The sequence below is a fragment of the Marmota flaviventris genome, chromosome 17, assembly GCF_047511675.1.
Source record: "Marmota flaviventris isolate mMarFla1 chromosome 17, mMarFla1.hap1, whole genome shotgun sequence".
NCBI lineage: Eukaryota > Metazoa > Chordata > Mammalia > Rodentia > Sciuridae > Marmota > Marmota flaviventris.
In genome coordinates this window covers 41,975,081-42,002,979 of record NC_092514.1, presented here as the reverse complement: position 1 = coordinate 42,002,979, position 27,899 = coordinate 41,975,081, and the positions used below count along the sequence as shown (strand labels likewise).

The 27,899-nt window shown below is 38.4% G+C and overlaps 1 protein-coding gene and 3 pseudogenes across 1 annotated transcript; 1 reads left to right on the top strand and 3 right to left on the bottom strand.

Annotated features, from left to right (window-relative positions):
* Positions 1-4,767: 4,767 nt before the first annotated feature.
* Positions 4,768-4,922, bottom strand: LOC114104197 (large ribosomal subunit protein eL39-like; annotated as a pseudogene).
* Positions 4,923-6,685: 1,763 nt separating this feature from the next.
* Positions 6,686-6,922, top strand: LOC114104233 (large ribosomal subunit protein eL39-like; the record flags this gene model as incomplete). The annotated part of the gene is made up of 1 exon (XM_034637213.1): positions 6,686-6,922. A coding segment is annotated over one exon (237 nt), but the record flags the coding sequence as incomplete, so codon positions are not given.
* Positions 6,923-7,789: 867 nt separating this feature from the next.
* Positions 7,790-7,916, bottom strand: LOC114104299 (small nucleolar RNA SNORA70; annotated as a pseudogene).
* Positions 7,917-21,193: 13,277 nt separating this feature from the next.
* LOC114104194 (importin subunit alpha-1 pseudogene) lies at positions 21,194-22,782 on the bottom strand (annotated as a pseudogene).
* Positions 22,783-27,899: the final 5,117 nt, after the last annotated feature.

Below are 27,899 nucleotides of genomic sequence, written 5' to 3'. Positions count from 1 at the left end.
GAAGTACATTCATATCCCCACAATTAATTTTAAAAAGCAGACTGGGGACTGGGGTTGTGGCTCAGTGGCAGAGCATTTGCCTAGCATGTGTGAAGCACTGGGTTTGATCCTTAGCACCACATAAAAATAAGCAAATAAAATAAAGTCATGTTGTTGATTTACAACAACATGTATGCTACTGGGAATTGAAAAAGCAGACTGGTTTAGAATTTATGACTCTGGTGTAGTGGTTTTGCCTTTATTATTTATTTATTTGTCTGTTTGTTTGTTTTTGCTGTTGTTCTTGCTGGGAATTAAACCCAGGACCTTGCGCATGCTAGGCAAGCTTTTCTATCACTATGCTGTACCACCTCAACAAATGGGATAATGTTTAAGGGGTTTTAACACAGTGCTTATTACATTAGTATCTCACCAAGAAGTCAATTTTTCTCTGGGAATTCAGTTTCTCAAAAGTATTGTAACAGAATTGGATAAAATCAACTTTACAGCCACATCTGCCCTCAGCCATAATTCAAGGTGAACACTTGTGTGAAATTATCCAAAAATAATATCATTACTATTGCAATAGTTAACATTATTGGCCATTTCTTGCACATGGCTTTATTTTAAGGACTTTACCTGTATGAATTCAGTGGATTTCACACCTCTAAGAGATGGATGCTATCACTATCCTCATTTTATAGATGAAGAAATAGAAATTTGTAGAAAATTACTTGCTCAAGATTACACAGAAAACAAATGGTAGAATTTGAACAAAGCTAATTTAACTCCAGGCCTATAGTCTTACTCATCTCCCAGTATAGGCCATATATATATATACATACATACACACACATATATATACACATACATACACATATACACACACATATATATGCACACACATACATACACTATATATATACACCATGCTATATATTTTATATATATACACATACACACACACACACACACACACCATATAGTCAGGGCTCTGTGTAGTGAATTAACTTCTGAGTAGGCATCAAATAACTGGGTCAGAGGAGGTAACAGTCATTTAGTATAAGTGAATCTTTGGAGTCCAGATCCTAGCATTTGGTATCAGGAAAAGCTCTTTCTATTCTCACACAGACTCCAAAAAGATGACCTAGTGGTTAACCATTTGGGTTGGACACCAATCAATCAGAGCATGTATATTATATCACACAAATTCTAAATATATTCCTCTTTAGGTGGCCAAATAATTATTCTTATTTTACCAGACTGTGATGAAACTTAAATAACATAGTTTGTATGGACTAAAAATGATAATAATGGTTACTATTTGTTGAATGATAATAAGTGCCAGATTCCATGTATATGGTAGCCTTAATACAATAACTCTACAAAGATAAATACTAATGTTTCTATAAAGTTGAAAGTTTGTTGGAGGGTCCATGAGCAGTGGTGCACATCTATAGTGTCAGTTACTTAAGAGGCTGAGGCAGAATGATCACTTGAGCTCAGAGATTTCAGGCCAACCCGAGTAACATAATAAGACCCTGTCTCAAAAAAAAAAAAAAATTGTTGGAAGACAAGAAATTTTTCCTGGTTTTCCAAACTTTCTTTTCTTTTCTTTCCCTCTTTCTTTCCCTCCTTTCTTTTCTTCCTTCCTTCCTTCCTTCCTTCCTTCCTTCCTTCCTGGTGATCAAATCCAGGATCTTGCACATGCTAAGCAACACTCTATCACTGAGCTACACCCCCATAATGAAAATAATTATTTCAAAACAAAGAAGAACATTTCCTGTACTTAATCTAGCAATGGATTGATTTCCCTACATTTATGTCAGAGGCTTGAGTCATAGACACTTCCAGTGATTAACTCTTGGACATGTCTCATAGATAGAGTACAATAAATTCTTCCCCCCCTTCTCAAACTCCTGCTCAATAAACACACCTTTCTACCTAAAATTAAGTTCATCTGGTCAATACACATATCTTTAGGCAAGATAGTCTCTCAGCTTCTCCATTCCTCTGAGGAAACAGACTCAAACCCCACTCTATTTCAGTCCTATAACTATTGAAATGAAGGAAGGAAGGAAGGAAGGAAGGAAAGAAAGAAAGGGTAGGGAAAGTGTTGGGGATGCAATCAAGTCAAGATGGCACTTGGCAGTTTGCCAGGAGGAGTGGTTTGTGAAGCAACGCCAGCGAGCCATTAAGATGATGAGGATTCCTTAATAGCTGACTGCTGTATCTAGATGATGTTAATTGAGTCAAGCTGTGTGTAATTAGTTAGGTATATATACCTCTGCTGTCCCGCAGAGGAGCGGCTTCTGCTACCTTGGGTGCCCGCTACTTTTTCACTCAGTTCCCGCTGAGTTCACTTGCAATAAAGTAGTTCCCGCCTCAACCTTCAAGTTGCTTCTCACCTCCCGGTTATTTGCCCAGCCAGACTGCGGCAGGAAAGAAAAGGAAAAGAAAGGCAGACTGAGATTTGTTAATATTTTCATCCTTTTGAAGACTTTATTTATTTATTTATTTACGACTACATCCAGTACATCTTTCATTGGATAAATAATGAATATATTGACCACTCAACTGTATATAATATCTGAAATTTATTGAATGATAGAGTCAACCTAGACTCACTCCAACATAGCCCCTAGCTCTCCAGCCTGGATATCATGATCCAGAAACCACTGAGACCTTATCAGAGTATAGCCATGTCAGGAGACCGCACGAACAGGACTCCAGAGTTCCATTCATCTAATGGTATACATTTGTAAAGGTCAGCTGAATCGTTATTCTTAGAGATTTTACTCAAAATAAAAACATCTCACCATTTAGTCTCTATTATTCGCTGTTCTCTTTTTCTCTACTTCCAAACCAATGCCTCCTCCTCCCATTGCTTTCCTCCCTAAAATATCTTTCTACTCTAATTTCCAGATATGTATTTCCTTTATCAAAGATTCCTTTGATATTCTCCTTTCCTTCATATTTTTTCCTCCCAAATCTTCTTCTTGTCTTATTCTGAAAATCTTACTCTTGGTACTACCTTTTTTACATTGGGGGTTCGTGGTCTCCAATAATTCATACATGACAGGAGCAGGGGAGAATTTTGAATGTTTCTGCTTTCTCTCTTATTACCAAACCAGTACTCCTCTCAGGTGAGAAAAAATCTCTCTACAACTTTTATTTTTTATCCACAAGTTTATACTTACTATTTTACATTTATAAGATTCCATAGCACCTTGCTCACTATGCACCTCTTAAAACCCATGTTGTGCATAGCCTGGTAACTTCCCTTTCCTTTGGAGGGAACACTAAACCTTGCCGGGCACAGTGGTACATCCCTGTAATCCCAGCAACTTGGGAGGTTGAGGCCGGAAGACTGCAAGTTTGAGGCCGGCCTGGGCAACTTAGGAGACCCTATGTCAAAATTGTAAAAAAATGAAAGGGACGGGGATATAGTTCAATGTTAAAGCATTCCTGGATTCATTCCTAGAACTGCAAAGGAAAGAAAACCAAACCCCATACCTCATACTTACATGACTTAGTCAACTCAAATGACATGTATTTCACTCCAGGTCAATCAGACTTACATGTGACCATCCTAGAAATTGCTTCAATTATGTTACATATCTTTAACTCCAAGGTACCTACCATTCTATCTTCCACCTTTCTTTCCAGCTCTCCCATGCCTTCGCTTTTACTACTCTTATTCTTGGATCACACAGAGACCTGTAGGCCCCTTATCCTTCCGTCCTTATTCCAATCCTATCCTTATGTTTTCCCAATTACTATTAGTCCCATGGTAGCCTCTTTGGTCTGACCTCCCTCTTCTTTCCCTTTCTAGTCTGACCTCATAGTCACCTGTGCTACTGTCTCAGGAGTACTTTCAAGTCCCTTGCATCCCTTCCTTCTATCAACCTGGACATTTCAAAGTGTCACTTCCAGAATAAATCCTGTGCTGTGTTGTCTTCCCCTGTACCAAGAATGATAAAAAAAATGCTATGAGGATAAGTGCTACTACAAGTTTCTGCACCTGTAGGCCTAGTAATACTCACGAAACCTTATCTTTGTTCTTGGTCTGTCGCCTCCTCTCCCATTCTTCTCCTTCACCATTCAAAGCTTCCCCCGCTCACCTCACGTACTCTTATATCCATAGCTACTCACTCTGAAACTTACTCTTGACTAGTCTTCATATCACTTTCATGTTATACATTTGTAAAGATATTCTTTCTTGGACAGCTTTAGGGTGTGTGTGTATGTGTATGTGTACACATGTGTGCTACTGGGAAATTGAACCCAGGGGTTCTCTACTACTGAGCTACATCCCCAGTGCTTTTTTATTTTTATTTTGAGACAGGGTATAAAGGCTGGCCTGGAACTTGTGATCCTCCTGATTTACTGGGATTATAGGCATGCAATACCAAGCCTGACTAAGACATTGCCTTTTTTTTAATATTTATTTTTTAGTTTTAGGTGGACACAATATCTTTATTTTATTTTACATGGTGCTGAGGATCGAACCCAGTGCCTCACGCATGCCAGGCATGTGTTCTACCATTGAGCCCCAGCCTCAGCCCTAGGGTATTGCCTTTTTTTTTTTTTTTTTTTGCAGTTCAAATGTTTCACATATTTATTAGCAAACCAACCAAAACCAGTACTCCAGCTGTGACACCAAAGAAAGCACACATTCCCAATTAAATTTCCCCAACTGTTCAGAGAGTACAGACATTTTTTGGTGGACATGATGACAAGATGATCACAGCCTTGATAAATACGTGTGCCATTTCCTGTCATTCCTTATAGACCCAGCTTGTTTCTTCTCCAGTGTCTCCTCTTGGAATTGCAACTGATTTTATTACCAGTTTTTATTCTAATTCACTGGGAATAAGACGATTTTGCTTTTGTTTCTTGGCCAAAAATCTCTTGAACCTGAAAGTCTTATGAGAAGACATGGTGAGAAACCAAATTCAGTGCTTGCACCACAATGGCTGAAAAAAGGCAGGCATTGCCTTTTAATGCGAATGACTGTAACCCTGAGTTCAAGCTCCAGTACTGGGGAAAAAAAGATAATGACTGCTAATTTGGAAGTTTTGATTCTATGTGGAAGGAAACTAATTTTGAGTGTAGGATGTAACCAAATTGTCTGGGGGTAGAGCTGAATCCCCATATGTGAGCATTGGGTCTCTATTTTCATATCCTTAGAGCAGAAAATAGACTGGGAAGGTGTGGGGGAGAAATTTCATAGTCAATTCTTTGTCAAATGAGGATGTGGAGACTAGGTTTTCTTTTTGCCTCTGAGTGCTCCAGGATGGGCCCTTTTAATAGACCCTCTACCTCTCAGTCGCTTTCATCAAAGTCTGCACAGTTAGCAAGGCTTCTAGGCACTGCATGCTGGAGTCACCTTTCCATCAACATTCCCAATGAAACTTGATTTGTCAGATAGGCCTAAGTCTCTTCTCTCCTTAAATTTTTGTTCTTAAAGAAGTTCTTTCATTCTATGATGTGTCAAGATGATCAGAAATAACACAATAGGCCCAGTATACTAACTCCCCAGGACATAATTTATTTTTCCCTTCCTTGCTCAACATCACTACCCATTCAACCCCCACATTACTCTACTCCAAGCAGAATTCATATTGGACATTTTCTATTTTATTCACAGAACATGCAGAAGTTAATAGTTTATCCAGATTCCATACTTCTACATGGCTCATTCTTTTTTAAAAAAAATATATTTTTTTAGATATTGATGGATCTTTATTTTATTAGTTCATTTATATGCGGTGCTGAGAACTGAACCCAGGGCCCCATACATGCTAGGCAAGTGCCCCACCACTAAGCCACAACTCTAGCCCCTGGATCATTCTTTTGAATGCTCTAGCTCAATCCTTCCCTTTTGATATATGTATACAGAAGGAGATGCTAATTTCCCATTTCCTGGCTGGCTGAGCAGCCTCTGTGAAAAGTCTGTATTGATCTTAAGCATGAGTTCAGAAAAATATTATCAATCCCAAACAGGCAAAAAAGAAAAATAGATTTATTAATCAGCAAAATGAGACTTATTAACCAGTAATTTGAGTATCTATTTTTACTTGTATCTTGGGTTCTAACTGGAGAGGAAATAAATGATCTATAAACAAGTGGGAAAATTAAATAGATAAATCCATATCTGCTATGAAGAAAATAAACCATGGTGATATGTTCATGTGATGGGTGTGTGTGTGTGTGTGTGCGTGTGTGTGTGTGTGTGCATGTGCCAGCACTTTCATGCACACTGGCTACTTTGAGGAAGTGATAGTTGCATTGAGTTTTGAATAACAAGAAGCTGCCGGCCACATGAAACCATAGAAGGAAAGTGTTCTGGGCGGAAGGAACAGCTACTCCAAAAATCCTAAGACAGGGATAGGCAGGTTTGCTTGAGAAACAGGAAGGACAGGATGGCAACATCATATTGAAAACAGAGGAGATAAAAAATGGAAATATAGCCCAGTGAGGTGGCACACACCTGTAATCCCAGCAGTTCAGGAGGTAGGAGGGCACATTCAAAGCCAGCCTCAGCAATTTAGCAAGGCCCTTTATCTAAATAAAAAGGGTTGGGGATATGGCTCAGTGGTTAAGTGCCCCTGGGTTCAATCCCCAGTACCAAAACAAAAACAAAAACAGATTATTTCAGGGCTTTTTCCTGTTGTCATGATGTGTGTGCTTGATTCCATCCCTCACTGCGTCTTCTCACAAGGCTTTCAGGATCAACAAATTCCTAACCAAGAAACAAAAGCAAAATCATTCCATTCCCCAATGGATTCAGATGGAAACTGCTAATAAAATCAGGTACAACTCCAAGAGGAGACAGTGGAGGAAAATCAACCTGGGTCTACAAGGAATTCCACATGAGATGCTGTATCATGTATTTATGCTGTATCATGGTCCTGATCAACTTTCCATGTCAAGCTGAAAATATCATCACTGTTAGGACAGATGGGCATAGTTACCTGGGAAGCTAATCTTTCTTTAGGTATGAAAGCATCATAGTACCCAGTTCAGTTGGTTCAGTAATAAATATGTGAATCTTTGGAAAAATAAAAAAAGGAACAAAACACAGTGGCACACGCCTAATTCCAACGACTTGGGATGCTGAAGAGGAGGATCACAAGTTCAAGTCCAACCTCAGCAACTTAATGAGGCCCTAAGCAACTTAGTGAGACCCTGTCTTAAAATAAAAAGGACTGGGATTGTGTATGACTGAGTGGTAAAGTTCAATCTCCAGTACCAAAAAAAAAAAAAAAAAAAAGGTTTTAAGGATCCATTCTGTAAGCTTTCTCTGTTTGAGGCTTCCTAGCTTTGTTGAAAAGATTTCCAGAGTTTTTAATTGCTATCTTTGTTTTGTTTTTTTTTTTTTTTTTGAAAGGAAGTAAAATTTATCAGTGGGCATGATTTAGGAGAGGGTATCACAGTGGAATTCTCATGAGGGCAGGGCCTGCTATTTGACCAGGAGACTGCAATTGGGGAAGTATTTGACCCTATACACATCATTGATAAGCTGCTTCTCAGTAGCGTCTTCAAATTCATCTGCATTGAACTTGGTAAACCCCTACTTTTTTGAAATGTGGATCTCCTGGTAGCCATGGAAATAGAACTTGGCCCTATTTAGGGCCTCCATCATATGCTGCTTGTTTTTCAGCTTGGTGCTGATGGATACTATGGGTTGGCCAAAGTAAATCCTTGCCACTGTGCCTTGGGCTTCTCAAAGGCACCTGCATACTTGTCTGGAGCCTAGACTGGGAAAAGCAGAAGATCAGAGGCATGAATGTACAATAGGAAGGACTGTCTCTAAGGTCCCTTAGGATACCCATTAAAGCTGTGTATGCTACCGAAGAGTCTACTGTATGCAGCCATTGCACACAGGGCCACCACAAGTTAAATAACCTGATTTGTCTCATTGACTATAGATAATTGTGGCCCTTAGGGTTGGGGAGAAAGAAACAGTCATGAATATACATATAAATAAATAAATAATTGTGTTGGGGGGTACAGGCTAGAGCTGTAGCTCAGTGGTAATATGTGAGGTACTGGGTTTGATCCTCACCACCATGTTAAAAAAAAAAAGTAAAATAAAGGTATTGTGCCCACCTACAACTAAAAAAATTGTTTTTAAAGATTAATATATAGGGCTGGGTTTGTGGCTCAGTGGCAGAGCACTTGCTTTGTACACATGAGGCACTGGATTTGATCCTCAGCACCACATAAACACAAGTAAACAAAATAATTTAACTAAAAATTTTAAAAATAGGGGCTGGGGTTGTGGCTCAGCTGTAGAGCGCTAGCCTAGCACATGCGAGGCCTTGGGTTTGATCCTCAGCACCACACAAAAATAAATAAATAAAACAAAGATACTGTGTACAATTAAAAGAAATAAATATTTTTTAAAAATTAAAAAATATATTAAAAGAGATTAATATATATAACTATATATTTATTTTATAAAATTTTTACTTTTTTCAAATAATAACATACCTACTGCATTCTTGTTTGATATATGGAATTTTGGTTTAATAATTTTCCTGTTGGGGCTGAAATTGTGGCTGCGCAGTAGAACGCTCACCTAGCATGTGCCAGGCGCTGGGTTCGATCCTCAGCACCACATAAGGATAAATAAATAAAATAAAAATATAGTGTCCAACTACAACTAAATATATATACATTAAAAACACTTTTTCCAGTGGGGATTAAGTATTATGTGCTGCTGGAGAATGGACATACTAATTACTTACTTCCTGTCATTGCATAGGTTCATTACCGCTCCCATGCATTTTCCCAAAATATTTCGCCATTATAGTAGCTAATAACTTGGACAGCATAATAACATGAATTGGAACAATAAATATTTCTCTCTCTCTCTCTCTCTCTCTTCTTGGTATTGGGAAATTGAACCCATGGGCTCTTAACCCCTGAATATTTTTCTATTAATGATTGTATCGTGATTTTTTTTTTTAAGGTAGGGCAGCAGAAAAGCCAAGAGTAAAAGGTGGTGAAGTTATCACAGTCTATTTTGGCTGGTTTTCATAATGGAGTAGACCCAACTGGAGGGCATGTTAACCCTCTGGGCTCGCTCTAATGATTATCAGGGGACTGTAAGCAAGTGCTCTCTACTGAGCTACACCCTCAGCCCTGGTTGTTATAATGTTAACTATACTAGTTTGTCCACCAGGGGGCGTTTCCAAACTAGAATGCATAAAATTATGTCGCAAGATGTGCTCTTGCTTAACTGGATAATGTTCCAAAGTTGTAAATTTGATTATCTAGTTTCAGATAGGTGTGTCCTTTATGAAGAAACAATCCCCTAGGGATTGGGAGAAGTAGAGGGAGGGGGAGTGCTGGGGAGTGATATTGACTAAATTATATTGTTATATTGTGTTCATGTACAAATATGTAACAACAAATCCATCATTATGTACAACTATAAAGCACCAACAAAAAAATAAACTACTTGCTGGTTTCATAGAAAGTCCTAATAGTGCCATTAATGTTTGAATGAAAAGGAAAGCAATAAATGCCATGGCATAGAAAAAAAAATCCTCTTTAAGAACCCTTGTTAGTATAGAAGAAATATGAATTGTTAGAATGTAATAGAGATTTCTGTTGATAGCCCTTAGTGAGTTAGAGATTCAGGTGTCATCTAGGCTGACAATAAACTTTTTATACAGAACTGACAGAGGGTAGACTTGAGGTTCTCAGAATGTGAGGGTACCTGTGATCTTAGAAATGAAAGGAATGTATATGAAAAATAGAGAGGATGTTTGGGGCCTATCTAAGATTTTACAAAGTGTGAGTTCAGTAGTTGGAATAATCTCTGAAGTAGTTTGATCTCCCTCAGAGAAAGCCATAGTTTGGGAAAATGTTAAAAGTCACCCTGTGAATCTAATAGTTATTCTGGCTGTCCATTTAATGTCCATATAATAAATTTGAAATGGTTAAAAAAAAAGTACCTTGTGAAAACAGCAAATAGAAAGCACAGCTGAATGGAACTAGGGTGAGGTAATTGAGGTACTTATATGTACAATGTAAGTAAACAGGTGCTCACTCTCAGGATCCTGCAAGTTCTGGTGTATATAAAATACAACTTTTCTATAATTCTCTCTGTGTGTAGTGGGTGGGATTCTGTGTCAAACCCAGGGACTCATGCATGCTAGGCTCTATCACATGCCTGGCCTATGCCTACAGCCCCTTATCTACTTTCTTAATTTTTTTTTTTTTTGCTTCATGATACACAAACAGCTTTTGAACTTAAGAACCAAAATGTACCATCTTTCATTCCTGACATTCCACAGTGATGTTCTCACCCTTCACCCACTTTCCCAAAGCAATAGGAGGTTTAGAACTAATTCTTCTGGAAGAGCGCTGAAGAGTCTTTTGCCTATCATGTGCAAAGCTTTGGTTTTGATCCCAGCATCACACAAAGAATAAACAACATAAAATTCAAATCTTGGGCTGGCTTTTTGAACACTGAACTGGTGTAGGAGAAATTTTTCAGTGGGTCCAGGAATGTAAATAAAAGGAGAACTCACCCACAAAGCAGAAATTGCAACTCTAAGGAATAGGATGAAGCCACTATAACACCCACAGCAGTAGAGGGTTGTAGAAGCAGCAGAGATAACACTGCAGGGAAAACAAACTCTTCAACAGATGCCCATTGTAAGTATGTGGAATCAAATCCCAAACAAGAGTGGAGGCCACATCCTATGACTCTCCTCAGCACCGGGGTGTCAGGAATAGAGAAATCAAAGGTGTAATGGAAACTCAGAAGTTTTAAATATATGGAAATAACACTAAAGGAAAGTAGGAAGATGTAGTGAACCATTTATTACAGTTTTTGACTATTCAGTGTCAATCTCCCTTCTTTGGGGGTATCTTTTAGCTTTTGTATTCTTGGTGGAATTTTTTACCTTTTGTATTCTTGGTGGAAAGATATTTGGGCTCATAACATCAATTCAACACTGAGGAATCAAAGTCAGAAAATGAACCAAGGCCAAGACAATGCAGGCCCAAGAAACAGGAATCACTGCAGCTGTCTTTTATCAAGAAGTGTTTACTGGTGTGCAGGTACAAATATGTAACAATGAATCCCACCATTATGTATAATTATAATGCACCAATAAAAAATATGAAGACAAAAAAATGTTTACTGTCCCTGCTGTGGCCAGACACTGATACAACCCCTCTTATGAGTGAGTTCTGACCATCACTTCATCTTTTCATCACTTGTGCAGCATTTAAATTCTGGGGTAGGAGCATTTGTTGGTCTTATGTTTTGGCTGCTGGAGAGAAGGGATCATTAAAAAAAAAAAAGACAAAAGTCATGCAGGAGCTATTATCGTCAGGGACAAATGGAAGTTTATATATGGGATGAATCTCTCTTCTGAGGCCATGTGAACCTTACTGTCATACTTCTTATTGTGGGCCTTCTCCCAATTAAATTATTCTCATGTTCTTCTTGCTATTTTTATTATTTTGGTTATGGGATTGAAGCCAGGGGCTTTTTACTACTGAGCTATATTCACAGCCCTTTTTTATTTTGAGATAGAGTCTTGCTAAATCACTGAGGATGGCCTCAAACTTATGATCCTTTTGCCTCAGACTTCCTATCACTGAGATTAAAGGTGTGTGCCACACCCAGCTTTATTTTATTTATTTAGTTAGTTAATGATGCTGGGAATTGAACCCAGGCCCTTGTGCATTTTAGGCAAGTACTCTACCACTGAGCATACCCTCAGTGCCTCCCAGTTTAATTTTTTTTTTTTTTTAGTTGTAGATAGACACACAGTATCTTTATTTATTTTTATGTGGATCAAACTCAATGCCTCACATATGTGAGGCAAGTGCTTTATCACTGAGCTACAGCTACAGCCCCAGTCCCCTCCCAATGGAATTTTAATTTCACATATGATGTGCTCTAAATATCTGGAATGGACTGATAAAACTCTCAGCAGATCTGAAACAAAGAAGTTCCTGTGCCCCAGCAATGGGTACCTAGACTTTAGATTAAGATTGCTACTACATTGCAGAAAAATCACTCTTGCTTGGAAAATGAAGTTTTGTAGTTTAAGAGATTGTGCAATATTTTCTTCTGTCCTTCTAGAACTCAGGAAATGTACAGGATTGGGCTGGAACATCCCGGGAAGAGCTGGAAGAATCACCATGGGTCTTAATAGAAGATGGACAGAGCTGCGGTTGTCCAAAAAAAAACAACCCTGACAATAAGCTTTCATCTGGATGAGCCCTTTCCAGCTACACTCTGGTAAAGGAAGAATTGGGAAAGGAGAAATTTGGGGATTGTAATGTTTCTTTGGAAGAGAAGAAAGGAAGATTCATTTTGGGAACATCAATTTCTCTTCAAACATAAAGGCAAGGGATCACACTGTTAAATTTCAAGTATTATGATCTTTAAAAAAATAACTGAAGCAGTGTTATTTGGGTGGCATTATCTAATATGCTAGATTTGAAAATGTAACAGTATTAAAAACGTTGTGACATTTCATTTTGTGTGTAATGTGGCTGATATAAAAAGTAAATATTCTGCCTTGACCCATTTCAAAGGCTTCAGAGGCTTGTATCAAAGAGGCATTCATGACAGCCTTGAGAAGCAAGACAGCTTGTCTTATTTGCCCCAGACCAGTGTCCAGGAGGCTAACCCAGGATGTGTGGGAAGGACTTGTCCAATATTACCTTGATCTCCTCCCCCTAGAATATTCATAGAGTACACTGTGTTCCTGAAAAAACTGATATAAAATTGTCAGCATAAGACAAATTCTGAAAAACTTGATTAGCTTTAAGTTGGAAAAGACACTAGAAAACATTAAAAACAAGAAACATTATGCATAAAAATTAATTTTTGTTGTTTTTTAGGCCATGTAATCACCATAAATAAAAACACACTCCAAATGACAATCCAAGAAAAATAATTTGTAAGTGTATGTGTGTTTTTTGTGTGTGTGTGTGTGTTATTAGGGATTGAATCGAGGGGTACTCTACCATTGCCCTACATTCCCAGTACTTCTTTTTTTTAATATTTTTTTTAGATGTAGATGGACACAATATCTTTATTTTTATTTGTTTATTTTTATGTTGTCCTGGGGACCGTACCCAGGGCCTCACACATGCGAGGCAAGTGCTCTACCACTGAGATACAACCCTAGCCCTTCCCAGTGTTTTTTTATTTTTTACTTTGAAACAGGGTCTCCCTAAGTTGTTGAGGCAGGACTCGAACTTGCCATCCTCCTTCCTCATCTCCAGAGTGACTGGGATTACAGGTGTGTGCCACCACACCTATCCAGTATTCTTTTTTTGTTGTTGTTGTTTATTTTAATGTGGTGCTGAGGATCAAACCCAGTGCTCACGCATGCCAGGCAAGCGTGCTACTACTTAAGCCATATCCCTAGCCCCCTACCCAGTATTCTTAACTTATGTTTGAAACATTACAAGTTCTGTGAGGAGGAAGAAAAAGACATAAATAAGAAGCTCCTTAAAAATAACAACAACTAAGAACATGGAAAGTTTTTCACTTCAGCAATTTAAAAGTATGAATGGAGGCAGCAGGGAGAAAATATTTTCAACTACTAGAGAGACAGCATTTAAAAGACTTGTACCAGCAAATTTCTAGGTTATAAAAATTGGCAATTCTAAACTACAGGTGAAGATACAAATTGACATAGAATTTTTGTAGGTTATATGACAATGCCCATCAACATTTATAACATATATTGCTTTCAGAGCCACAAGTACTCTTTTCAAAGTCATGTGCCACTTAATGATATTTTGGTCAATGATTGAACAATGTTGGTCCCACAAAATTATATCACTTAGTGACATGACAGTGTCTAAGTTTGTGTAAGTGTAATCTATGATGTACGCACAATGACAAAATGGCCCAAAAACACATTTCTCAGAACATATCTCCCTATGTAAAGCAACACATGGATATATTTATACAGATGTAAGAAGATATGTACAAAATTGTTTAGAGCAGCATTACAATAAGAATAAATGTCCAATCAGTAGGGAAATGATTAAATAAATAAGTAAACGTCCATCCAATGCAAGATTCTGGATCTGCATTTGGTTCAATAAATTATTATAAAGCAATTATACCTATTAATAGCCCAGATGCCTCTTCATGTACCCTTCTATTCACAACCAAGTCCTCAGACGTAACCACTCCTGTCTATCATCATAGATTAGTTTTGCCTGTTTTGAATTTTATATAAATATAACCATACAGTACATTTTCTTTTGTGTCTCGTTTCTGCGATCATTATTGTTTGTGAACATACCACAATTTTATTTATCTATTCTCCAACTGGGACTACTAGGAATAAAACTTCTATGGACACTTCTTTTATGTATTTTTTTTAGTTCACACGTGTCTATATTTCTGCTAAGCATATACCTGGGAATGAAACATGAGTGTGTATGTTGTGTGTGTGTATGTGTGTATGTGTGTGTGGCATGTATTTTTTGTTTTGATAGACGCTGCCCAACAATTTTCCAACATGGTGTGCCAGTTTATATTCCCACCAACAATGTAAGACTTTCAGTTGTTTATATTAAAAATCTGGAAATGTATGTATTACATTTACCAGTAGCTATTTCTGGGGAGTAGACTAGGGAAGTATCCAGAACTGCACAGTTTATACACTTAAGTACTTATCATTATCTTAATTAATTTATTTTTGTGGTTCTGGGGATTAAACCCAGACCCCCCACATGCTAAGCAAGTGCTCTACCAACCACCAAGGTACACCTCCAGCCCCATTTGGTAACTGAACAACAGCATGTATTTTTTCCAGACAAGGTCTCTGTATGTTGTTCAGGCTAACCTTAAACTCCTAGGTTCAAGTGATCCTCCTCCCAAATAGCTGAGACTATAGGTTTGGGCCACCACACACAGAGGTATTGTATTCCTTTTTTTTTTTTTTTTTTTTTTTTTGCCTTTTTCCTACCTGGGATTGAACCCAGGCTGTTTAACCACCAAACCACATCCCCAGCCCTTTTTTATTTTTTAAACTTCGAGACAGGGTCTTGCTAACTTGCGTAGGCCCACTAAATTGCTGAGGCTGGCTTTGAAATTGCTATCTTCCTACCTCAGCCTCCTGAGATGTTAGGATTACAGGCATGTGCCACTGTGCCTTGCTCAGAGGTATTCCTTGTGTGTGTGTGTGTGTGGTGCTGAGGATAAAACCCAGGGCCTTGTGCACCTTGTGCATGTGAGGCAAGCACTCTACCAACTGAGCTATTGCCCCAGCCCTGGTATTCCTTAAAAAAAAAAAATATATATATATATATATATATATAATCTTATCAAGATTCTCAGCAATTTAGTGAGACCCTATCTTGGAATTAAAAAATAAAAAGGACTAGGGATGTAACTCAGTGACAGAGCACCCCTGGGATCAGCCCCCAGGACCACACACACACACACACAAAAGTAGTCTTAAGTCTGAAATCTAAAGACATGGTCAAAAGAAATGGAAAAGAGAATTAGGCTAGTAAGAATTAGACTAGCAAGAATAAGTTTAGTGAGTAGCAACAAATTTAACTTTAAGCTTCCTGACAGCTCAGGCAGGATGTATTCTAAGTAATTCAGGATAAATAGGTGTTCTCAACATTGGTAATATGTGTCAAGAGCACAGGGAGCATGACTCATCATATACTACCTTATTAGGCAATGGCCAAATTTTTAGCATAGTTGGAGATCAGGTCTCAAAAAATACTGGGACTGAAGGGTATGGTTCAGTGGCAGAGTGCTTGCTTAGCATGCAAAAGGCTCCAGATTTGATCCCCAGTATCAGGGGGAAAAGTAAATAAAAATAGGGGAATATGGTAAGAGGTAGGATGGGAATAAGGAAAGAGGTTAAAAAAGGTTTAAAGGGCTAGGGATATGGCTCAAGTAGAGTGCGCTAGCCTGGCATGCGTGAGGCACTGGGTTTGATCCTCAGCACCACATAAAAATAAAATAAAGATATTGTGTCCACCTAAAGCTAAAAAATAAATATTTTTTAAAAAAGGTTTAGATTAGATTGCAAACGGCTTTAAAAGTTGCATTATGAAATGTAGACTTTGTGATTTGGGCAATGATGAATCATCACAAGTCTTCAACTGGGGAAGTAAAATGGTATATTTATACTTTTGAAATATATCCTGGTCTCAGTAACTATGTAACAGGGAGCCAACATCTCACCTTTCTAGCTAACTGCTTCAAGGAACATATTTTGATATAGCCATTGGCAGCAGGAATCAGGACTTTATTTACCTATCCACCCAGTGGGCCAGAAAATTAACAATGAAGCAGAGCTCTTCCAGTCCCCAGTCAATTCTTTTTTCTTTTCTTTTTTTTTTTTTTTTTTTAATATTTATTTTTTAGTTCTTGGCGGACACACATCTTTGTTTGTATGTGGTGCTGAGGCTCGAACCCGGCCCGCACGCATGCCAGGCAAGGACGCTACTGCTTGAGCCACATCCCCAGCCCCCAGTCAATTCTTTTTCAAACCAGATGTGAAAAACAGACCAGTTTTATTCCTCAACAAGAAGAATCCTTCAGAATTGCTTATGCTCTTCTTTGTCATGGATCTCTGAGTGCATTCATCACATAGAATGTCTCCTTCGTTGATCACAGGGGGGATTAGTTTCACTTTGGAGGTATTTCACAGGGGCTCCACCATTTGGGAAGGAGAAACTTGAGATTTAGCTACTGTTAGTAGAAACCAGACTCATCAGGTCCAATAGAAATTGGGGAGGATCAAATTTGGGACTTTATTATAGAAGGGAGAATTTCTTTTCTTTTTTCTTTCTTTAATTTTTATTTATTTATTTATTATTTTTTATTTTATTTTATTTTTTTTTAAAGAGAGAGTGGGGGGGAGAGAGAGAGAGAGAGAGAGAGAGAGAGAGAATTTTTTAATATTTATTTTTTAGTTCTCGGCGGACACAACATCTTTGTTTGTATGTGGTGCTGAGGATCCAACCTGGGCCGCACACATGCCAGGCGAGCGCGCTACCGCTTGAGCCACATCCCCAGCCCCTATTTATTTATTTATTTGGCACAGGAAAAGTGGAGACCACACCCAGGGCCTTGTGCATGAAAGCACATAATCTATCTGTGCAAGGTGGCTAACAGGCTAAGGCTGGAGAACCTGTTGAGTTCAAAGCCAGCCTCAGCAATTTAGGGAGGCCCATAGCAACTCAGGGAAACCCTGTTCTCTAAAAATAAAAATATAAGAAATAGGGCTGGGGTTGTGGCTCAGTGGTAGAGTGCCTGCCTCACATGTGTGATATATTGGTTTGATCCTCAGCACCACATAAAAATAAATAAAGATACTGTGTCCATCTAGAAGAAGAAGAGGAGGAGGAGGAGGAGGGGGAGAGGAAAGAAAGAAGGACTGGGGACGTGGCTCAGTGGTAAAAGTACCCCTGCTTTTGCTTTTCAATCCCTGCTACCAAAAAAAAAAAAAAGCATGTGCTCTGTAAATTGTACTCTTAGCCTGGGGAACTTCATTTTTTTAACTTTGATTTCTCCACAAGAATGCCTGAGTATATGAGTCACAAGATGGCAATAAGAGGCCTCAGACCTAAACTAAATTCCAGTTTACTGGAGTCTTGTTAATATTAATGAGATTGTACTTCAATTCCTATTTACCATTTTTAAATTCCAATCGATAATACCAAATGTTCTCTATTAATCAGATTTTGAGTGGAGATGGGGAAAGTAGCATCCAAAATCTTTAACCCTGTTTACGAGTAATGATACTGGTATGATATTTTTTACAGGGAAATGTGGCAATATTTATCAAATTTCTCAATGTATTTCCAGTTTCACTCAGCAACTTAATCTCTGGGAATTTATCTTAAAGATAACATGCAGATGTGCAAACTGGAAGGGATGTTTGTGGTATTATTATTATTGTTATTTTATTTATTAATTTTTTTGGTACTGGGGATTGAACCCAGGGGCACTGTAACACTGAGTTACATTCCTATTTCTTTTTATTTTTTATTTTGAGACAGGGCCTTGCTAAATTGCTAAGTGAGGGTGTTGATTAATTGCTGAGGCTGTCCTAGAACTTGTGATCCTTCTACCTCAAACTTCTGAGTCATTGGGACTACTGGCATGTGTCACCTTGCCCAGCTTGTGGTAATATTATTAATATTATAAATGAAATAATGTGAGTATTTATTACAAAGAGGTAGATTAAATTATGGTATGTTCATTTTTATATTGTTAAGTTTCTTCTGATTGGAAGCAAAAGATACAGACTCTGGGTAGTTCTGAGGACAATGAAATATATCGTATTTCATGAAAAGAAAGGAAAAGTTGAAAAATTAATATTTAGGAATGAGTGGAATCTGGGACGTTTCAGAGTAAAATGATGGAGTTGTCTTATTTACTTCATATAATTCTGTGCTTTAACAAGATATATTGAGTTAAAGGAAATACATTATTAAAATAATTTCACTTTTTTGGTATTTTTGGTTACTAGGAAATTTCAGATTACTGGCTTGTATTGGAATTCATTGAAACCATATGCTAATAAATATTTTCATGACATTTAATTTAATAATTTATTACTTTATCAAGTAAAAAATTTAGCTTTTAATATCCATGCAAGGATAATAATTAGCCAGCTTATTTACACATTATGAGTTTTAAATTTTAATTTAGTATTCCAAATAGAATTATATAAAATATTTGTGATTTGTTTTTCTGGGTTACACATTCACATAAAGAGTCACATAATTCTGTAAGTTGTATTATTTAATTAATTTATTTATTTAGTGGTCCTAAGGATTAAAACCCAGGACCCCAGGCTGCAAGTTAAGTGCTTTACCATTGAACTACACACCTGGCCCCTATAAATGGCATCATATAAAATAGCAGTCCTCCTTTCCATTTTCTATTCACAAATTGTTTTAAATTGAAAATAGCTTTTTCCTTCAGTCATTCAGTGAGTCTAGGCACTAATTATGTTTCCTAACACCAGTGTTCCTGGTGAGAAGTTTGATACCTTTGTGATTTGTTTTCCCTTTTGATGAAATAGTTTTTAAAAATATGGGCATTATCTATTTTCTTCCTTTAAAGGAAGATGAGAATTTAATTCTCTTTTGCCATTCCTGTGGAAGCCTGAGCCCGCTGTGCAGCTTTCTCCCTTTGTCTCATAACCATGTCCACCATGTCTCATGACACTGTCTCTGGGCTGAGCAGAGGTGAACGTTTCGAGGGCACCCATCTGTAACCTGTGAGCCCTGCACCACCTCCTGTGCCATTCCCCTACCATGTCACAGATGTACCCTTCCCATTTCTTTTTCTTCCATATACTTAAAGTATTACTAAAGGAATACAGAGCATTTACTTTCTTGTGATTATGCAAATGCTATTCTTATCAGCGTTAATGTTATATTATGATTACTTTTCCTTTCACATTTTGTCTTTTATGGGTTATCTTATTTGTTCATTTGCTTAGCTTTCTAAGTGTCTTGCTATCAATTCAATCCCAAATTCCTCCATTTGTATAAATCAGGTTTTTTAGATATTTTTTTTAGTTGTAGATGAATACACAGTATCTTTATTTATTTTTATGTGGTGCTGAGAATCCAACCCAGTGCCTCACACATGCGAGGCAAGTGCATTACCATTAAGCTACAGCCCTAGCCCATAAATCTGTTCTTGTTTTTAGAAAGAGTACAAAGAAAACATTTTTTTAAATATGTTTATGTCTGAAAATACTTCTCCTTTACCTTCACACTTAATTGATAATTGGTCTGACTACAGAATTCTAGGTTGGAAATAATTTTCTCCCAAAGGAATTTCCTGAGACCATATACTAATAAACATTTTCACAACAGCGTTGCTACTGAGAAGTTGGATGTCACTGTTTTTTTTTTTTTTTTTTTCCTGTGCTGGGGATTGAGCCCAGGGGCACTACTACTGAATTACATTCTCATTATTATTATTTTTATACCTTTATTTTATTTATTTATTTTTATGTGGTGCTGAGGATGGAACCCAGTGCCTCACATGTGCTAGGCGAGCGCCCTACCATTGATCCCCTGCCCCAGCGTTTTACTACATTGCCCAGGCTAGCCTCCAATTTAGGATCCTCCTGCCTTAGCCTTGTGAGCAGCTGGGATTACAGGCTTGCACCACTGTGCCTGGTGAGGTCATTGTTTTTATTGTATCTTTTTGTCTTCCTGGTGCTGGGGATTGAACCTAGAGGCGTTTTTTCCACTACATTACATTCCTGGCATTCCCACCTTCTTTTATTTTCTTGTCCTATTTGACATCTTTGTTTTGGGTGGTGGTAGGGGGACCAGGGCTTGAACTCAGGGTCACTTTATCACTGAGCCATATCCCCAGACCTATTTTGTATTTTATTTAGAAACAGGGTGTCACTGTGCTTAGCCCTTTGCTTTTACTGAAGCGATCCTCCTGCCTCAGCCTCCTAAAATGCTGGGATTATAGGCATGTGCCACCACGCCCAGCTCCTATTTGCCATCTTTCCAGGACATTTTCTCAACTTTGAATTCCAAAACACTATTGAGATTTAAATTTCCAATATCTCTTTTGCTCTCTAAAGTTAGACTTTAAGTGCTTCCTTTATTTATTTATTTAGTGAGCTAGGGACTAAACCTAGGCCTTCATGTATTCTAGGCAAGCATTCCACTAATAAATACATCCCTATCCCTAAATGTTTCATTTTGAAGTTTCATCTTTTTGTTGTTTAATAGATGAACTGTCTGAAGATATGAGTAACATTTTTTTTTTTTTAGAGAAAAGGATAGAATTTAATCTTTATTTACAGGACACTGTAAGATATGAAATTCCATATAGAAATAAGAAACTCATTTAGAGGACAAATTTTATACAGTATGTAGAGTTTGGAAATGTTCAAGTATAGTTTTGTTGTTAAAAAAAAAAATTCTAGGGCTGGGGATGTGGCTCAAGCGGTAGCGCGCTCCCCTGGCATGCGCGGCCAGGGTTCGATCCTCAGCACCACATACAAAGATGTTGTGTCCGCTGAAAACTAAAAAATAAATATTAAAAAATTCTCTCTCTCTCTCTAAAAAAAAAAATTCTACGATAACAAACCACATTTAAAAAGAGCTCTCAGTAGAGAAACAGTAAGACAAACTTATACGAATACAGTACACAACAAAATTTATGCCTCGGTTGTATAGCCTAGAAGTTAAAGGTCCCAGGAGTCCCTTCCTGAACTTGAAAGGTATAGCCTTCAGAGGTAGTTTCTGGCACAACATTTTGATCTTCCTCTTCCTCTTCTGAAAAAATACTTCTCTATCAGTTTTAACGAGGTCTTGAACACAGACTCATTTTCATGTTCTGTAGAACTTCAGTTTTATCCAAGCCTCCACATTCTTCAATCATTATCCTCAGTTTTCTCAGTTTCACTCGTTTCTCAGAAGCCGGAAAGATATTTGAAATGGCATCCAGAATAACCAGAATAATTTTGCTATCTTTTGCTGTTAAGAGGTTCATCAGTGGTTCTATTACGCCACCATGAAGGAAATATACAATCTGTTCAACTGTCCCACCACTTGTATAATTAGTCATAGCCCATACATCTTCCTTTTGTGTCTTAAAGTCTGCCTTAGAACACCAGTGAGGAATGGGACTAATCTATGATTGACAACTTGCTATATCTGGTCCTGTTGGCCAACTGTGATGTTTGACATTGTCCATGTAGCTTCCTTCTGAATATTAGTTTTGGGGTCAGTTTGTAGGCTGGAAAAGATGGCAAGTGCACCTGCATCTATTACAACCTGAGTCTGCTCATCTGTTCGAGCCATATTTCCTATGGCTTTTGGAGCGGGAGTCACAGTTGGCAATTCAGAAGCTCTCATAAGTTTCACAAGTTGGGGCACAACTCCTATTTTCACAACCATTTCAATCATTCATTTGGACCATCAGTAAGGTAGGAAATAGCCCAGCAGGTATCCACTAATATTGCTAGATCCTCATGATGCAGGAAACAACTAAAGTGGAAAGAATTTGCTCAACAGAATCTAACAGGGGTGCAGCATTCTTGTTGCAACAAAGGTTTGAAAGGGTCCTGATAAGATTATGTAATTAATCACATGCTAAAGTTGACATATCAGGAACTGCAAGAAGAGCCAGCAGTGGGGCCACTGCACCATATTTTTGCACCATATTTAATAACCAAGTCTCAGAAACTGAACCATCACTTGCAATGTTTCCTAGAGCCCATACAGCTTGTTCACTGATGTGAGTAGGGGGAGATGCCAAGAGAGAGATGAATGCTGGGATACCACCTCCATCCACCATAGCCTTGGTCTGTTCTGATGTCCCAGAAGCAATGTTAGTAAATGCCCAAGCAGACTCAAACTGAATGGGACTAAAATCAGTTCTGCCCAAGAAGGACACAAATTTTGGGATTAAACCAGCCGGGATTATGTTGTCTATGGGGGGCTGTTTTTCCTGAGAAAGCAATTTCCTAGTAGCTTGAGTAGCTTGGAGTTGGCTTTCCAAATTGTTGCTGTATATGCCTTTGACAATGTCATCAACAGACCAATTCACAGTACCCTGGTTGTTATGATTTTCCTGTAGTGGAGAAGTGACATCAGGATAGGAGCTTACATTTCTCCTTTTCAGCATCTGGTCATCCTTCTTAGCTTTCCTTAACTCCACATTAACTTCTATTTGGTGCTGCCTCATTTTTGAACAGTCTTTTCCTTGTTCCTGAATCTGTTAAGCCAGGCAGCTGGTGAATTAGCCTTCTCCTTGGTGGACATGGTTATGAGACAAAGGGAGAAAGCTGCACAGCGGGCTCAGGCTTCCACAGGAGGTGGTGCAGGGCTCACAGGTTATAGATGGCTGCCCTCGAAACGTTCACCTCTGCTCAGCCCAGAGACAGTGTCATGAGTAACAGTTTTTCATTTGTTTTCTTCTCCTCTATCATATGGGTTTCCTCCAAGTTGCTCTTTTCTGTCTGTTTTGAACACTGTGTTCTGTATTAGTTGTTTTTATTTAATGTCTGACAATGCTTAGTTGAGGGCTTATATATTTAATACTGAGTTGCCTCTAGGCTCAATATATGGATGGAGCTTGTTGATCGTGACCTTAAGTGTATGGTAACCTAGCTCAAGTCTTTTATTGAGGAAAACTTGATGTCGCTTTCTTTCCCTCATTTGGGCTGTTCAAACTCCTTAGAGAAGCCTCTTCTCTTACCAGGAAGGTACAGACTTGGTTGTCAGTATTTTGGGAGCTAAGCTAAGATGGCAGAGGGTAACAGGAGGATCTTAACATCTATCATAAAAGCTACTGGACTCAGTGGTAGAGCATATGTCTTCTACCTGGGTTCAATTCCCAGACTGAAAAAAAAATCATTTAATATATCTTATTTTCTATAGAACCCCTATCACTGAATCTGGTAATTCTCAGACAAGAGACCCCATCTTTTACCCCCTGTGTCCAATAAATCTCCATTCTTTTGCCAGAATGAAGGAAGCAGAATTGCTTGGCAGGATGTGGGCAGGTGGGCCTCAGATAGCTTAATATTTCCTAATCAGATTTTTCAGTCTATACTTCCAGTTTTAGCCTCTCTTTTTCCCACAATTCCATATTGTGCCACCAACTCTGAGCCTTTTATGAGTTCAGTGACGTGAATCAGGTTGTCTCTATTTTCTGTTGCTGGCTTACATTTGTGTTTTTCTAGGTCTATTAAAGCACTTAATACCCATCAGGCTTCCACAGGAGGTGGTGCAGGGCTCACATTCCAATTATCAAAATTTTGTGCCTGCCATTTCTTTATTCCTGTTAGTTTATGACTTAAAAAAAACCTTTACAGTTATTATAATGGAGTTTTGGCAAAAAGGGAAATTTTGGGCAGAAAATGCAGTTTGTTTAAACCACATTTTTTTTTAAAGTCAGGAATATTTTAAATATTGTTTTGTAAAAAAGTTAATATAAGACAGATGTTGAATTGGCCAAGGTGGTAAACAAATCACACCCATCCCATCTCCTCTTTCTCCTACTTCCTAATGAAATGATTTGAGATTTGTAAAAGGAAAATTTTTTGTCATGATGCTGGAAATTGAAGAGGAACCCCTTTTATCCCTTAGTCTTCAAGTAATTCCCATGAAGCTGAGTCAGATGAATGGCTTGGAGGAGAGAACCAAATGTATAAACAATTTCTTAAAGTTTAGGATTCTCATTTGGATATGAAAAGGGGAACTGGTGTTTTGAGAATTTTCCATGAATTCCCTCTACTTGGGAAAAATAAACTCAGATTATTTAGACTCCAAGTTACTGATTGAGGAACCAGTAACCTAAACAGTATCAGTAAACCTGATATTTAGATATCAGAGGATATCTATATATGTTCTATTCATTCAATTCAACAAATATTTTTTGAGCACCTGTGATGTGGGGGGTGCTGTTCATGTTACCAGATGTAGAGCAGTGAACAAAAAGGACAAAAGTCCCTAATGTCATGGAACTTAAATTCTAGCAAGAGGAAATAATAATAAACATAGTAATTACTAGTTTATGTGATAGACTGTGTTGTGTGCTTAAAAAAAAAAAAAGAAAGAGAGAGAGAGAGAGAGAGAGAGAAAGGAGTCGATTCAAAATAAATGGTTTGGAGGGCCAGTTACACTGTTATTTATGGTCATCACAGAAGGCCTTATTGAAAAGGTATCATTTGGGCAAGACTTGAAGAAGATGATTAATAGTTGAGGCAACTGGGGAAGAGTGCTCCTGGGAAAAGCATGGAGACCGCTGTAGCTGGAACAGAATGGAGGAGAGCAGTAAGAAGTCTGGTCACAGAGCAGTGGTAGGGTAGAGGGAACTTCAGATTGTGTGGATCTAAAGTTGTGCTGGCCACTGTAAGGACTTCCATTTTTACTTTGAGTGAAATGGGAGTTGTTTTTTTTTTTTTTTTTAAGAATTTTTTTTAGGGGCTGGGGGCGTGGCTCAAGTGGTAGCGTGCTTGCCTGGCATGCGTGCAGCCCGGGTTGGATCCTCAGCACCACATACAAACAAAGATGTTGTGTCCACCTGAAACTAAAAAAAAATAAATATTAAAAAAATTTTTTCTCTCTCTCAAAAAGAAAATTTTTTTTTAGTTGTAGATGGACACATTAGCTTCATTTTATTTGTTTATTTTTAATGGTGCTAAGGATTGACCCCCGGGCCTCACACATGCTAGGCAAGCGCTCTACCACTGAGCCACAACCCCAGCCCGGAAACAGTGTGTTTTGAGCAGAGAAAAGACAAGGGTGAATTCAGTGAGGCCATTTCAGGAGGCTATCCCAGTCATCCAAGTGAGAGGCAATGTGGCCTGAACTGAGGTGGTAGCAATAAACAAGTAAGAAGTAATCAGATTCTACCTGTATTTTGAAGGTAGGACCAACAAGATTTATTGATGGATAGAATGTAAATTGTGTGAAAGACAGGGATTGAAGATGATTCCAAGTGAATCCTGGTGACTTTCCAAATTCCAAAGATAAACAAAAACTCAGAAAAAAACACCACCACCGCCAAAAAATTTTCTTGGACTGGGGATGTACCTCAGTAGTAGAGCAATTTAGCTAGTGTAAGGGTCCGGCAAACGTCGGAGGAAGAGACCACCAAGAGAGGGAGGCTCATGCAACAGCAAAAGGGGTTTATTGAGGATCCAATCCAGTGTGCTGGGGCTCCGTGCTCACTCAAGAATGGAGAGCAGCCCAGAGCCCAGAACAGGGGTTGAGCAATGCTTAAGTACACTTTTTGGGGAGGGTGGGGACTTTACATACATCACAGTCTCCTTTAACAAATCATCATACACTGCGGGAAAATCAAACAACAATTCCTAAACATGATTAGTTCATTCATTGGCGGGAACAGTTCCCGCGGGAGTGATAGGTGAGTTCTAAGGGGGGAGGTACATTCAAATTGATTGGTTTAGGCCCTGCGATGTCTACGTGCCTAGCCACACAGAGTCCTAGGTTATTAAACAACCAGATGGTCAGGGGGAATATTTACTGGGCAGTTCCGGGTATTGTCCTAACAGCTACAGGAATTTCAGGTTTTGGGGGTGTAGCATAGGAACTTAACAATACCTGGTCCTTTACTTTTTAACTCAGGCCTTGCAGCTTAGAAACTTTACAATGCCTGGTCTTTTTTTTTTTTTTTAATTTTTTAAATATTTATTTTTTAGTTTTTGGCGGACACAACATCTTTGTTTGTATGTGGTGCTGAGGATCGAACCCGGGCCGCACGCATGCCAGGCGAGCGCGCTACCGCTTGAGCCACATCCCCAGCCCCATAATGCCTGGTCTTTTACACTTTAACTTTAATTTTTTTTACCCTTACACTAGCATGTCCAAGTTCAATACCCAGTATCTCTCTCTCTCTCTCTCTCTCTCTCTCTCTCTCTCACACACACACACACACAAAAGCAATAAACAAAAAATGGAATGGTGTTTACTGTTTTAACGGACAAAGATCATGATTAAACAGTGTTATACCTGGCTATCTCTGAAATGACAATTTATAACCAATGTGTTCAGCTGGCTGAGATCCAGCTTTTTTTTTTTTTTTTTTTTTTTTTTGATATTGTGGATGAAATACCCAAGGATGCTGTATCACTGAGCTATACCCCAACTCTATTTATTTTTTTGTTTTCTATGAAAGAGTATAATTATAGATACTGTTTCTTGGTGGTCTTAAAATATATTGGTTCATATCATACTTCTTAACAATTTATGTGTGTAACCACTAGTAAAAAAAAAGAAAAAAGAAGTTAAACAAAAATTGAAAGCTCAAAAGTCCACAGGGATCAGAGAGGTAACAGAGAAGTGGGCATCTTACTTTTTTTTCTTGAAATGGGGCCCTCTTGGGTCTTTCATAAAAATGATAAAACTTTAGAAACAGAAAAACATAAGAAAACAGTATTGCAAGCAAAGATCATATATAAACTAAACTGTACCTTCCCCTTGAGAAAAATAATACAGAATGGTGGGAACTGTGATAAACCAGAGAACACATACCTCATGTATGGGGGCCAGCTGCCATTCAGTTACCTGGAAGTGTAGGGCCCTCACATTATAGATCTTATAATTTGGTAGAAAGGGGGTTGGGCCTTGGGATTGAACCCAGGGCCTTTAACATGGTAGGCAGGTGCTCTCCTACTGAGTTATACCCCTGCTCTTTTTAATTTTATTTTGATACAGGATCTGATTAAAGTTGCTCAAGGCTGGCTTAGAATTTGAGAAACTCCTGCTTCACTCTCCCATAGACTTTCTAATTTTTTTAAGTGTGGATATCTCTGAATTTTTATGTGAAAAATCCAGATTTGTAAGTGTTGTCTCAAAAAAATGTGAATACCCTATGAAGAAAAAAAATACAATAAAAGTTTAAAACACCAACCATTCTAATCGTAGTGGCACTTGCCTGAATTCCAACAACTCAGGAAGCAAAGGTAGAAAGATTGCAAATTAGCCAGACTCTGTCTCAAAATAAATATGGTTGAGATGTAGTTCAGTGGTTAAGCACCCTTGGGGGTTCGATCCTCAGTACCAAAAAAATACAAAGTAAAAGGGACAGGGTATTGAGCTGGCCCTGAAACTCTGGGCTCAAGGGATCTTCCTGCCTCAGCCTCCTGAATATCTGGGACCATAGAATGTGAGGCTAAACAGAGCAATACCATAGTATACTTGTTGGATAGCTGCCAACCTGTGGGAGACCAATCTTGTACATAACTGAATCACACTCCCCGGCTGGGGGCTGAGGCGCTCAGTCGCAGAAATGTGGCAGAGCTTTCCCCACCCTTCTTGGGTTCCAGGGTCAATGTCTCATGCATGGGTGAGTCTTGCTACAGCCTCATGGGTGAAGCTATGCTCATCTGTTCCTTTGTAATCTAACCCCT